This window comes from Manis pentadactyla, chromosome 1 (genome assembly GCF_030020395.1).
Source record: "Manis pentadactyla isolate mManPen7 chromosome 1, mManPen7.hap1, whole genome shotgun sequence".
Classification (NCBI taxonomy): domain Eukaryota; kingdom Metazoa; phylum Chordata; class Mammalia; order Pholidota; family Manidae; genus Manis; species Manis pentadactyla.
In genome coordinates, this window is record NC_080019.1 from 12283190 (window position 1) to 12297863 (window position 14674).

Sequence of the window (14674 nt, forward strand, 5' to 3'; positions counted from 1 at the left end):
TACTGTCTGTGGCCTTAGGCAAGTTCTTGGCCCTCTTCGAGCCTTAGTTTCCTCCTTCAGGAAGTGAGAATGCTTGCTGGTGCGTATTATGAGCCTTCCATGAGGTGATACATGTGAAGCACTTAACACGTTACCACAATTAACATGGTGAGCCCTTGTTAATATTAACTACTCTATGGGAAGATGCTTGATGTGACCCTCTGTATAAACCACAGAGGACCTCAGCCTATCCCCAGCAGGTAGACCGCCAGTGCAGTGAAATGGTAGGCCAGCCCTCTGATCTCTCACATGGAGTCAGAGACCAATTACAGCTTGGCTAGAGTTACTTGTTCCCCTAGTCCTCAGAGGCCCTGAAGTATGTGTGTATAGCAAGACGCTGCCTCTTTGGAGCCTTGTTCTCCCCCGCAAGCCCCTCCTGTCCCCCAGACAGGCCAGGGCTGTGCAGTTGCCCCGGTGTCTCCGGCAGAGACCCTGAACAGTGGTGATGTGCTCTCTGACTCCTACCCGAGCTCTTTCCAAGGGAGCCACACAGCTGTCTGCCTGGGATCCCAGAAGTCATGGCCCTCTTGTCATGGGAAGAGATGAGATGCTCACGTTATCTGCAGGGAGTTGGAGGAGTTTTTGGCTCACAGCATCCAACTGTCAGGCACAAAGAAAGCGCTGTGTTTGCCCTCCCTGGTCCCCGGTGCCCAGGTTATTAGTGCAGATCCTGTTATCGTCAGGCTTTGGCTGGAGTGGCATGTTCTCTGCAGAGCTGACCATTGGTACTGAAATGAAAGAACAAAAGCCATGCCCCCCAACATCCTAACCTTCTGCTTAGTCCCTCCAGCTCCCCCAGTCCCATGAAGTAGCTGGACATCACGGTGTGGCCAAAAGAAGCTGCACCACCAGCCACAACCCTCTTGGAAGCAAGGGCCACTGGGTCTGCCAAACAAAGGAAAGCACACACCCAGATTCCCAGCTGGGTAGGTGCCCTAAGAAGTCAAGGCAGAAAAGAGCCCCACCACACTGAGCCTTCCCGTGAGGGAGGGTTTCACGTGCAGCCTCATTTAATCCGATTGCAACAAACCAAGGGGCAGCTGCTTCCCTCCCCAAGCCTCCCTTGAAGAGGGGCTTCTCAGAATGCCCAGTGCTGCCCCTGTGTCCGCTCTGATTGGCACAGCCCAGCCCAGGGATTAGAACCCAGGCCTGCTGCGGTCTCCCTTCCACTTCTCCGTGAGTGTAAGTTGGGGTGGGAGGGAACTTACCCACTCACCCCATTCACTCAGTTAACAGATACTCAGCTTCTGCTGTGTGCCAGGCTGGCCAAGGGGCCGGCAATAGATGTGACCAGCACTGGCCCTCCCTCCCACCCTACCCCCCTGAGGACGCAGGGAGTGGTCAGGCCAGCGGGCACCGACCACCCAGTGCTCACCTCACCAGCCGGCCCGGCCGCCCTGAGCGCAGTCAGTCATGCACATGGGTTTATGCTTGCATTGTTGCCTGGGGTCCAGTGGCCTTTTTGGCAAGGGCGTCAAGCACTCAGAGATGTTCAGATCTCTTGCGTTTGGCTCTTCCCTCAGAATGGGCATACCTTGGAATGAGACCCCAGTGTGTCTCTCTATTCCCTTAGCCGTTATCTGAGGAGCTAGAATCCTGGGGGTGTCCTCCCCGTCGGATCTTTCCCCAGCGGAGAAGAGAGATCTTGGGACCAGCAAGCTATAGACACAATCCACACCTGGCTACCAGAAGCAGAGGAAGCAGACGGCTCATGAACCTCTCTTGGGCTGTCAGGCAGCCTTGAGCAGCATGAAGTAGAAAGCTGGAGCTCCCACCCTGCCACACTCCTCAGCTCCCCATGTGAGACCCCACGTTTCTCGTCAGCCAGAACTCTCCAGCCCAGCTGGAAACCTGCAGCCCTTCCTTATGCGAGTCCAGGCAGTCCGCAGCCAGGGGACCAGGTGTTCCCGCCGTCCCACACACACAGCAGCATGTTCGGGGATTGCAGAAGAGGCACGGGGCCAGGCTGCAGCTCCAGCCGGAGCTCTCGCTTCCTCTCCCAGAGCACCTTCTCTGTGTTCTTGATCTTCAAGAGAGCTGGATTCTGACCAACACAGCCTTAATTTTAATTTCATATTTTGGGAAAAAAAATTCTCTTAATGTGTAAAGACTGTTCAGCTGTCCCATCCTACAAAGTAAGAAAGGAGATGTGTGCCATGCGGGGAGGCCCTAGTATAAACCCCAGGCCCAGGGCTCGACTTGGCCGACTTCAGGGGTTCTCCTCACTGTCAGTCGACCACGTGCTGTGCACTGCCTCTCTCTGCTGCAGGCAGACAGGCCAGTCTGCACCCTGGTGTGTGGGAGAAGGACAAGGAAACGTGTCCCTGAGCCAGGCATCTTGCTCTCTGCTCCACATAGACTGCTTGCTAATCCTCCATAAGCTGGCGAGGTGGTGCTGTCACCCACCTGCTCGCCAGCCCCCAGGGTTTGTATGGGGGAAGATTCAGTGGAATTGACCCATTTTACTAGAAAAGAGACTGAGATGCAAAACGTTAAGTAATACTTCGATGCTCCATAGCAGGTATCAAGCTCATCCCTTACCTGTCTCCACTCGCTCCTCCCCACCACCTTCCTCTACATGTACTCGATGAGGGGCTAGACCAACTCTGTGACTCTGAAGCCCCCACCAGGCTCCTTTGCTGCAGGACACATCTCCCCCATACAGCCACACCAGAGGCTTCGCAGGCCTTCAGCCAATACTCTGATTTCTGTCCCGCTGTGAATCCCCTGGGATGGGGAACACTTTGAGTTTTTATCAGATTTGTACCCTTTAGTGGAAATGAATTTTGAATTTTTTCTCAAGAGTAGCTTTTGATGGATCATGAGGAAGGTGGTGGTAAAAATGTTGAGCCTCTGGGTGGAGGAAGGGGTGGTGTGTTGAAAAGGGAAAAGGATCATCGGCTGGGTGGCTGGGGCACCCGTGGTGAACTTCCTTCCCAGCAGTGTGTAAGGGCCCCCCTCTCTGGGTCATACAGTAAGGAAAAGGCCATATGTTCCGGCTTCTAAACTTCACAGTTCAAGTGAGGAAGGCGAGATACATCCGTGCAAGGGGGGCATGTCTTGCAGATCTTCGCTGGGAAGCTCCTCGTCACTCTGTCACCGCGTCCTCTGCCCGGACCTCCACAGGGCTGCCTCCGGCTTGCGGTTACATGTGGATTCGTTGGTTTTGGCTCCTTTCCCAGGGCCCATGTCTGCTGTATTCACTGGTGCATCTCTAGCACCTGGCAAAATTTATTGCACTTAATAGGTGTTCAATAAGTGTCAGTGGGATTAATGAATGTGGTTTTTTTTTTTTTTTTAAAAAGGCCTGAACTAGGAGTCTGAATTCCAGCCTTGTTTTGCCCCTGACAAGTGCTGTGTCCTTGTGTAAATCACTTCCCTCTTTGGGCTTCATTCATCTCATTTATAACATGAAATAATTGACCCAAATAGTGTTCTGCCATTCCATGACTGTGTTGAATTTACGTAAATCCAAACGTGCAGTATGAGATTGGTGGGGTTCTAGAATACTCTTTCACCGACGCCCTGTTGATGGAAGGGTGTGCTGGTGGAAAAGAGCGTGGCTTTGACAAGTTCTGCGAATTTGTGCTCCCTGACCTTCAACCTGTAAGAGTCAGAGTCAGAATTTAGATCTCTCACCGGTGGGAGTCTTGGGGCAGCAGGGAGAAGGCACCTGTCTTAGGCCATGGCTCTGGTTCAGCAGCAGATGCCTTTGGCTGCCTTTGGGTAGAACTGCAATGGAGCGCACAGGCCTGGGAGCCAGATGCCTGTGGTCAAATCCCAGCTCCACGGGCTGCCCACTCGGAGTGTGGCCTCACGCAGGTCAGTTCACGTCCGTGCCAGTGGTCACCTCAGTACTGTGAGGGCCTGAGCATGCCCACCGCCTAGGCCAGTGCGGGAGGGGAGGGGAGCCCTCCGCGAATGCAGCTGGTTTGCTGCTCAGCACGCCTCAGCCCCAGGCTCCTGCACAAGCTGGCCGGGGAGCCAGGACTGCCGCTGCAGATGAGAACGCAGGGGAGGCCTCGGTCCCCTCTAAGGCTCTCAGACGTCATTTACTTCACAGGCCACTCTCCTGAGAGGCTGTCACCCAAGCCCCATTTTGTAGACGGGGAGATTATAGCATTAGAAATGCAGGAACTTTTCACCTGACATGCAGGTGGCAGAATGGGGTCAAGATTCACTCCCATTCAGTATTGAGAAAATCTGATAACTTGTCAGGAATTTAGAAAACCTTGCCTGAGTCCATAATAGTAGCATTTGTATTTGGTACATGATCTTTTTTTTTAATTGAAGTAGAGTTGCTAGACAATATTATGTTGGTTTCAAGTGTACGACATAGGATTCAACAGTTTCATGCACTACGAAATGCTTACCACACCACAGTAAGTATAGCTACATTGGGTACCATCCCAAGTTAGGACAGTATGACTGACTACATCCCTATGCTGTCCTTCATCCCTGACTTATTTATTGTATAGTTGAAAGGTTGTACCTCTTAACCTCCTTCACTTGTTCCACACATTTCCCCACCTCCTGCCCACTGGCAACCACCAGCCTCTTCTCTCTATTTAAGAGTCTGTTTCTGGGTTTTTGTCTGTTCATTTGCTTATTTTTTAGATTCTACATATAAGTGAAATCATATGGCATTTGTCTTCCTCTGCATTATTTCACTTCATGTAATAGCCTCTAGGTCCATCCATGTTGCAAATGACAAGATTTCTTTTTTATGGCTGAGTAATACTCCATTGTGTATATATACCACATCTTCTTTATCCAGTCATTTATCTATGAACATTTAGGTTACTTCCATATCTGGGCTGTTATAAATAATGCTGCAATCATATGTCTTTTTGAATTAGTGGTTTTGTTTTGATCTTTCTGGATCTACCATGCACCTAGCAGGTAGTAGGACCTAGGAGGAAATTAGGGCTGTCAGGTGACCTGCCTGGCCTCAGCTGCTCAGTGGTAGAGGCAGCACCAAAGTCCAGGCTCGCCCGCTTCCCCTGACCCCCATGCCCTCCCTGGATGAGTCTCAGTCCCATCGCGAGCACCTCACCTGAGGGACTGAGAAGGAGGCCCAGCTGTCCCGCTCCCTGTCGGGGAGGAACCCAGCTGCAGGCCGCCGACTTGCCTGTAGGCCCATCTGGGAGGGGAGTCTTTTGCCCTAAATCAAACACGTAATTACTTTGGGAACACAGGAATACTGTGTCATTAACGATCTGCTGGTGCTTGTATGAACTGGACCCTGTTGTTTTCTGCAGACTTGGGGAGAGTGTGAAGGGATTTTCAGGAGGTTGGCAGATTCTTTTCCAACATGTTGTCATTTCTCCAATGATGGAGTTATCTTTCTCATTACAGGTGGAGAGAGACTTTGAACGAGAGTATGGAAAACTCCAGCAGTGAGTGTAAAACCCCAGGAGGACAGGCCAGTAGGGGGAAGCACGGGAGCCTTCTGCCAGGTCAGGCTTGTGCCCAGCCTCAGAGCACACGCCCATTACTGGGTAAATCGTCTCCCAGCCGAGGAGGCCCCTTCTCCTCCTGGCAGGCATTCCAGAGCGTCAGGTTGGGCTTAACTCAGGAGATTGGGAAGAAAGGGGCCCAAAGCCAGTGGCGAGGCCAGGTACTCAGGCCTGCTTCCCTGCCTTGCAGGCTGGAAGAGCAGACCAAGAGGCTGCAGAAGGACATGAAGAAGAGTACCGACGCCGACCTGGGTAGGTGGTGCGTCCTCCCTTGACCAACCTGGCCTGGGGAACAAAGATGAACATGTGTCTCCCTCAGTCACTTTAGGGTTGGCGTGGAAGCACACTTAGTAGATGCCCACCAGAGTCCCTGAGAAGTGGCTTGAGGTCACTCGCACTGAGCCAGCACCACTCCCCAGTTTTCCCACAGCAGCAGCCCCCCCAGCTGGGTGCTCTTTGCACAGGCCCCTGTGCCAGTGTGCATCCAGATGATGCAGGTGCCCCTGAACAGAGCTGCTGTTCACTCCTGGCCCCTGGCACCTCCAAACCACATCAAGCCACAGGTCGGATTTTGGAGTCCATCTGTTGCTTGTTTTGTGGTTGGCTCTGAGTTACCTGGATTGCATCCTTCCTTATCATTCTCCCTGCCAAAGGCAAAAGCTATGACATATCACTTCCTTTCCTTCCTTCTCCAGACAACTGAACGGCCAGAGCATAAATGAAGAGAAGGTTGATGTTTCGTAGTGAGCAGCTTTGCAAGCAAGTCAGGGATCCATGAACTGGAGTCTGGCTATAGAGAGCAGTTTTCCAAAAAGAAGTCAGGATAAACAGGGGAGACCTGGAGCCTAGGACTCCTGGCCTCTTCTGCCCTGAGTCAGAAGTAGAATCTGGGCAGAGAAGCCCTCCTGAAGCTGTGGCAGCCTGCTGGCAAAGGGCCCCAGCCCACAGGCCATGCCAGAGATCCCCACGCATGGCTGGAGGGCTCACTGCATCCCAGATCACCTTGCCCACCCCAGACTTCCTGATTCATCAGGTCTGGGCAAGGCCTGAAAATCTGTGTTTCTAAGGAGGCCCCAGGCAGTGTTAGTGCAGCTGGTCCAGGGACTCCACTTTGAGAACCACAGCTCCGGACAATTGGATCAAATTATCCTTGAATCTCAGCTGCCTAGACAAGATCTGAAATCCCAAGCTGTGTCCCAAAGCAAGATCTTCTGGGCAGGACCAGCCCACTGGACCTTTGCTTACAGTCTGAGGTTGCATCAGGGCTCCAGAGACCCACACGGAGGCCAAGACCCTCGCTCTCTCCCATGTTCAAAGACCACCAGCCTCCGGTTTGTGCTGGGCCAGTCACACCTCTCCCCTGTCCTTGCAGAGGCAGAAAAGGGATGTGGGCTGGTCAGACGGACGGCGGAGGCCATGGTGCTGGCTGTGTTCACATAGGCAGTGATGTTTGTGGCGGCGGCTCTGGACCCAGTGCCGCCCCGCAGCTGACTGCCTGAGGGGACACAACGCTGCTAACTGACTTCAGGTGGTTCAAGCAAAAACAAGACCAAGGCATGAGGTGGAAAAGGCTTTAGGGGAAAAAAAGGAAAATTGAGACTAAATTTCTCCCCTCCCGCTCCCTTTTTGGGTTTTTTCCCTCAAATATTAAAAAATTAGTGAAAGAAATTTTTCAAAAATGTTGCCAGTTTTGTCCAGGTTTTTGTCTTTGAATTACACCGTCTGTGACCATCTCAGTCACATTACACATGATGGTTACTCCTCAGCCACAAAGCCACTCCATAGACTTCAGAGAGGGTTTTCTCCTCCATTGCTTCAACTTTTCTGTAACATTTACATTTCCAGTCTTCTTCCATATTTTGCCCCTTTCTGGGTGACTGCAGCACCTCCCAGACTCCAGAGAAACCCCAGGACAGTGCACTAGCAGGCCAGTCACCCACTGAGGGCTGCCTTATGGCGTGGGTAAGGGCCTGGGTGAGGAGGGGCCCTCTGGGCATCTGTTCCTCCCACTCGGAGTGGAGAGGGCGAGGGCTTGGGGCAAGGGCTGCTTACACCCCCCATGGGGTGGCAAGGAAGGTCCCATCTGCCGTGAGCTGGGAGGTGGGCCTCACTCCACTCATTCTGACTCTCACACTTACCAGCTCTGAAATTAGGTATCGTTACACTTGCTGGTGTGTTCTGGTTTAATGGGCAGCACTTTTTTCTTTCTTAGTGGTTTTAATGTCAATGATGTGTCTTACAATGGACAGCCCCTTAACCGTGAGGACATGCTGTAGTAAGAAGAAAAACTGGCTCCACCTTGGGACCTGACACTGGTGCAGACGCCATGGAGCAAGCACGGCCCTTCCCCAGCCTCTCTTCTGCCCTCAGAATCTGGTTGGCAAGTAATGGAGACCTGAAAACTGACAGGACCAAGAACTGCACAGCTGCCAGCAGGTGTCTGTCCTGCCTCCGAGCTGCCCTGTGGCTTCCAGGCTCCCTGTCCGGCCCACAGTGAGAGCTGGGGGCCGGGAAGCGGTGCCCAGGGCCGAGTCCGGGCTCAGCACATGCAGCTGTCTGACCTGGAGGATTCAGGAACTCTTCTGAGCCTCCCTCAGCTCATCTGTACAATGGAACCAGAATACATCTACCCAGCTGTCTCCTGGGTGTTTGATGCCTGTGGAAGATAGAGGTTACATGCCAACCCCGGCAGAGGCAGGATGGAGACCTGTTGGCAGCTTTGGTTTGGGTCTTGTTCAAGTTTTCAGGTCTCCCTTGTTTTCAAACAAAATGCTCGAGGGGCAGGAAGAGGCTGGAGAAGGGACATGCTTGCTCGATTGTGTCTGAACCAGTTTTAAAGTCTAAGGAGAAAACAAATTTTTGAGTGTATTTCTTACTACCATATGTCACTGAATCCAGAGGTTGCCTAGCCCACCAAATCTGGCCGAGTTTTAGCAATAAAGTTTTACTGGAACACACCCACACCTGTTCTTTGGCTATTGTCTGTGGCAGAGTTGAGTAGTTGCAACAGAAACCATGTGGCCCACAAAACCTAAAGCCCTGGCTCGCTCTCTAGGCTTTTGCAGCAGGTCTGCCACTGCTGGTCCAGAGCACTGTGTTGCCTTGTCCATGAAGGAGTCCCAAACCAAGCCTCACATCCAAACCACCTGGAGGGCATTTTAAAAATGCATATTCCCAGAATCCAGACTGGCTAAATTAGAATCATTGGAGCTAGAAATATGTATTTGTCATAGCTTCCCACCCAAATGATTCTGCTACAACCTAGAGTTTGGAAAATAAAAGGCATTTGCAGTAAAGTTGTGCAAAAGAATTGCCTAGAGCAGCATCAGGTGGCCAGGAAGGAGCATTATGCAGTAAGACTAGTGTCTTATGGCTCTGTGGCATTTTGTAGCTTTTATGGCCTATGGCCATGGGTGGAGGTCATCCAGGTGCAGCCCCCTGGAACAAGGGAGGACAGGGAGTCTGCAGACAAGACCTTGAAGCCTGTCCCCTCCTAGGTTCATTGAGGTCTGACTTCTTGCAGCCATGTCCAGATCTGCTGTGAAGATATCTTTGGACTTGCTCTCCAATCCCCTCTGCGAGCAAGACCAGGACTTTCTGAACATGGTGACAGCCCTGGACACAGCCATGAAGCGGATGGATGCCTTCAACCAGGAAAAGGTAACTGGCACATCTTGGTCTCCCCCTCCTCGTAACCTCTCTCTGGGTGGAGTACCTGCATGGAGTCCTAAACAGGGCTCAGCCTCGTCTTCGGGTGCCCTCAGCCCTCTGAGGCCTGTGTGTCCCAAGTCCTAGAGCTCTTTCCCAGCCAGGCTGCTTCAGTGCTGGTTGCTTCCCACAGCTCCCATGAGCTCACAACACTCACTGGGAGGCCAGGAGAAAGGGTGCTGCCCACTCAGAGTCCCTCAGACTTTGCATAGATGCCCACCCACCCTTGGTCATGGCAGACAGTGGCTGGCAGGACGAGAACTGACTCGGGACAAGGACGGTGCTCCTTGTTGCCCTCCAGGCTTCCAGGTCGTCACCAGTGCCTCCTTCAGTGGTGGAGTTAGGGGCACCCCGCCTCGCCTCGCCTCCTCCAGTGCCTTCCCTGCCAGGGGCTTTCAGGATGGCCCTGACAGGCCTTTGTCTTCTCAGGAATTTGGAGTCCCCTTCCTAGGAAGGGTCTCACTTCCCCACCCTCTTGATGTCATTGGGCTTTTCTTTTGACAGGTGAACCAGATTCAAAAGACTGTGATTGAACCCTTAAAAAAGTGAGTAAAGGTCATCTGGGGACCATGGGCCTCAGGGAACTAGGCTCAGGGCTCTTAGTGGAAAGGCAGTTCAACTGGCCCCTTGGGGCCCAAATATCATTTCTAGCAGCCTGTCCACAGACTCACATGGGGCTGGCAGGAAACCACTGGGGACGCCAGCTACGTGCTCTGGAGCCCTTAGGGCTGATGCTCCTGGTGGCTCCAGAGCACCAGCCCTGCCCAGACATGCTCAGTGGCGGAAAGGCACTTCGGATGCTCACAGCAGACGGCGGTGGCTCCAGTGGTCACATTGCCATTTTCCCTTTGTTCTTGATTGAGAATCAGTAGGGCCAGAGCTTGCTGAATTAAGCTAGCAGAGATCTTGGCCACCCCTCAGTGGAGATGAGCAAGGCCTTTCATCTCTCCAAGCCGGATTGGGAGAGCAGCTGCCTGCAGAACTCAGCTTCTGAAATGTGGGGGTGGCCACGCATGGGGAAAGGCGCAGCATTGGGGTCTAGCCTGGGAAGGTCCCCTAACTCATGACCTGTAGGGGTCAGAAATTCTTCTGCGAGACTCATCTTCTGCCGGGCAGGCTCTGGTCCGTGATCAGACAGGCCAATTCCCTGGGTCCCCTAAGGGGGTGGGCCAGTGGGGGACGGGCGGAGCAGTGCCCTGAAGGTCCCGAATCCCTTCATCTTCTTCCCGCGCCTCTCCCAAACAGACTGTGACCTAGCAAGGCTCCCGCTGCAGCCCGGCAGCTGCACTTTATTACCTCTTCTGTGGTGGTCCCTGGCAGTTGCCTCACCAGGGCCTGGGTAATGAGGCTCTGCTAATTACCATTAGGCCTGGATCAGGGCCCGGGGGAGAATGGAGAGAGCGCGTGTGATCCCCCACCCCTGGTGCTGGGTAGTTGAGCTCTTCGTTCCCAGTTCAGGTCCAGGGGGTGGGGTAGGAGGAGCTTTTCCTGAGCCTGGCTGGCCATGGCGGGGAAGATTCCTCCCTGCCCCCCACTCCTTCCCTGGGTCCTGCTCAGCCCCAGGCCACAGGGTCGCAGAAGGAGCTGGTGAGAGGAGGCCACGGGCTCAGGAGGGAGACAGCAGCCGGAGCCCACCGCTGTGGCTTTCTGACCCGGTCCGCAGGACTGAGGGGTCGGAGCTCGGTGGGGAGAGCCCACTCCCGAGGGCCCCGGGGTCTGCCATGGACACCCACGGCTGGCAGCGCTAGGCAGGGGACCCCAGCTCAGAGAACTGGGGGACTAATTCCCATCTCGATTTCACAACCAACGAGGCGGCCTTGAAATCTGATGCCTGGCTTCTGAAGCCAAATGGAGAGAAATCCCGGCTGCTTCCCACCATGATAGCAGCCCACCACCTGCCAGGAAGGTGGGTGAGTGGCAGAGGGGGTGGGCACCGTCTCTGCAGCGGATCCGCTGACCTCTGCGTGAGCCCCAGGCCTGCCTGCCTCCCTGGCTGGCTTCTGTGCGTCCCGTAGCCGACATGTGATCTCCCCCAACCACATAAACCAGTGCTGCCTGTTGCCTCCTCTTGCCAGGAGAGAAGCTCCCAGGGACCCCAGCACCGGAAACAGGAAACTGCAGCTTTCCTGTCCTCTGATGAAGAACACCACCACATGGCCACCCGCCGCCCCCAACCTTCCCCCAGGGGCCCGGCCTCTAATCCCCCAGTCTCTGGGCCACATTCACATGGTCGGATGGGGATGCTTTCAATTTCCCTTTCCTGGTGGGTGGAAGATCCCGGCTGTGTGGGCACAGATTGAGGAATGGCAGGCATTCCCCACCAGGGCCGGCTGCTCCCAGCCCACCTCCCAGCCGGCCTCTTTCTCCCTCCCCCTGTCCCTGCTCCCTCTTGCTGCCTCTTCACCCCACGCTTACCCAGGGGAGACAGCTTACTGTTGAACTTTAGGACGGGCAAGGAAGGGCGGTCGCTGTGAGCAGAGCTCTGGGGAATGCCTGGTGCAGGCCTAGTCCTGCCCTCCCTTGTCAAGGGCAGACACACCGCAGACTTGAGCTAATGAGCTAGTGCGGAAGCCATGATGGCGCATGCTCGGGGAGGCAGGCCGTCACAACAGCTGCCCAGGTGGTGCAGTGCTGCGGAGCAATGTCAACCTGCCCCCACTCAGCCTGCGACCTTGGCCAGGGCCCACTCCTTGACTCTGTTTCCCCATCCATGGAAGGGGAAGAGCCCACCTGAACTCCTGGCTCAGTTGGTGCTCAGGAGCAGGAGAGGGAGGAGTCTGTGCACTGCACAGTGTGTGCTGGGCAGTGAATATCCTGGGGCCCAGGCCCAGGGATTTCCATGGGCCATCTCACTATTAACTGTCAGGAGAAGCAACTGACCAGAGGGGTCTGACTACCCAGCTGTTTCTTTGTGGCAGCGCAGTAAAAGTGCGGGCTTCGGCCTCAGGGAACGCCACCTCACCCCTGTCCTGTCTGTCCCCTGCAGTCTACAGGGGCCTCTCCAGGAGCCCGGCCAAGTCTGGGAGGGCCCAGGCCCTGGTGGCCGACCTCTGCTTGTCTTCCCCTCTCTGCTCACTTCCCTTCCCTGACCCCCACGACGAAAGCGCTAAGCACCCCACATCTGGGGGCTGCTGCCAGGTCAGCCCGCCCCTCCCTCAGTACCATGGTGGTGTGCTGCAAAGTCCGTTCTGTTGGCTTCTAGTAGAAAATTGAACAGGGCCTCCGAGGGGCAGTAACTGGAGCTGGGGACTAGACTCCTCCCCTCCAGTCTTCCGTCAGCCACCACGGAATACTGACCTTGGCTTCCCCACTTCGGTGTGCAAAGGGCATGACACCTGCCCTTACCCGAAGCCCAGGGCCAAAGCCACCCAGGTAGTAAGTGGTCTGCGATCCCTCCACGGTGAACTAGGCCCGCTGAGCCTTGCATGGCGCTGCAGGGCACTGTGTGGGAGGCAGAAGTTACCACGTGAAGAAACAGTTTTCCAGGAGGGTCTAACAGAGTAATTGACCCCAGTTCCCGCTGCAACCACTTCCTCCCCACAGAGGATGGTGGGATTGCTTCCAGAAGCCTTCAGGTAGCATCCTGTAGACACACCACGTTTACCCAGCCCCTGAGGCTGCCTGGCATTGCATGGAAATCAGGGAGCACCGGATGCATTCCCCTCTCTGCTCAGGACTGGCCTGGGTCAGGTCTCCTTTTTCAGTGTCGCTGGTGCACCTGACCCTGGCCTGGAAACAAGCCCCACTTGACAAATTTAGGGAAGGGGATCATTTGGACAAGTGAGGTACTCGCACTGTGGGGTCAGAGGATACCAGTTCCTTGGCCAGCCAGCATGACAGTGACCCCATCTTGCACCTGAGAATGCACTGCACGCACGTAGTTTCATTCCTTGGGTCGCCCTCCTTTCTGGGGACGTGAGCTCAATGTAATAGGAATGCGGTGAGAGCACAAAAACTCCAGCCGCTGCTTTCTGGCTGCCTCTCCTTGTCCTCTGTGCGGGCACTGCACAGGCAGCCCACAAGGGGGCAGCAGAGACCCCTGGCCCTGGGGCCACCCAGGGAGCCTGCTGCTTCTAATCAGAGAACCAGTGTGGCTGCTGGGGGCCGCTTGTCTGGTTGGAGTGGAGGGGGAGGCGGCATGGTGGCTTCTCAGGCCCGACTGCACCTGCTCCCTTGAGCCGTATGCCTCCCAGCTGCCAGTCATGTTCTCCCAGGAAGGGAGGGGGTTCACCTAACAACTGAGAGCCCATCAGAGCAACTGCCTGAGGGAAAAGCAGTGAGCCAGCTGCTCCCAGTCCTTTCACCTGTTCAGACCCACGCCAGGGGACCACTTGTCCTGGAGATGGCTGGTCCCCACACCACCTACAGCACTAAACAGGCCTGTGCCTTCTGCAGGGCAAATCAGTTGTTCTAATACTGATTTGATTACTGTGCATGAGGGCATGTGACTGAGAACACAGTAGTTTAGGTGGCCTTACCCTCCTCAACAATTCCAGTTAGGAAGTGAACCCACTACAGATGCCCGTGGAGTTAGTGTTTGTGGTGGTGGCCTGTCTCAGGGATAAATCCTTTGTCTCATCCAAACTGCCTTCATCCATAGCTTCGTTTAGGGCATTCAGCGCTTTGGTCAAGTTTACATTCTCTATTCTCTGGCAGAAGTATTCATTACACTTTTGTTACGTGTAGTCTTGATTTGTTGAGGCTTTTAAAAACCAAATTCATGACCGTGTTCCTCAGAGAGGCAGACCTGCAAAATCAGTCTCCACGTGGATCTGAACCATCCTAACTGTGACCTGTGAGCTTGCAGACGACCCCCGGCCCACAGTGCTTGTGAGTGGCCGAAGTCAGCAAGTGCCGGAGGCCTGGGGAGCAGAGCCCGGCCTCCACTCCCTCCTGCCTCATCTCCCCTCCTCTCAGGGTTGTTTCAGGAGGAATGCACCCTTCTGGCCCCAGGGCACCCACTCTGTGCCTCTCTGTCCCAGATAACCACGGCACTGTCATTCTCCATGGCATGGCCTGGTGGTCAGGCCGTGGCTGCTCAGGCTCCTGGCGCATAGTAGATGCCTCCTGCTGCCAAGCCTCAGCAGCAGAGAGCACCTCTGCCCTTCGGGCTTTACACTCCAGGAAGCCACCCCATCTTCTCCTGTCCAGTCCCAGGAAACCTGCTTGCAGCTCTGCCTTCTCCAGCTCTCATAAATCAAGGGGAATGCAGCATCCTGTGCAAGAGGCTGGCCTGCCCTGTGTCTGACCCAGCCATTGCTGCTCTTGCCAGTTACAGGTGACACTGATGACAGATTATGCCCATGGGGACCAAATCTGCTGAAGCACCTGCCACTCATTCTGAATGGCCCACTCCTCTGAGCATCCCTGGTGGGCCATTTTAGTCGCACCTGGGTGGAAGAGGCCCTTCAGTCATTTTTCTCAAACTGTTTAGCTTGATGGTTTGCCTTTTCCATGGCAGAACCAGA

At 54.6% G+C, this 14674-nt stretch overlaps 1 protein-coding gene across 2 annotated transcripts in view; it reads left to right on the plus strand.

The window, feature by feature from the left end:
* Positions 1-14674, plus strand: part of BIN3 (bridging integrator 3) — a 41220-nt gene that overhangs the window by 22268 nt on the left and 4278 nt on the right. The window contains exons 3-6 of one of the 2 annotated variants that reach the window (XM_036889190.2): positions 5398-5438; positions 5689-5750; positions 9022-9158; positions 9711-9751. In XM_036889190.2, the coding sequence (XP_036745085.2) occupies positions 5398-5438; positions 5689-5750; positions 9022-9158; positions 9711-9751 (281 nt within the window). Of the gene's footprint in view, positions 1-5397; positions 5439-5688; positions 5751-8995; positions 9159-9710; positions 9752-14674 lie in introns of those variants that run through there. The other variant, XM_036889191.2, reaches the window with a different exon arrangement.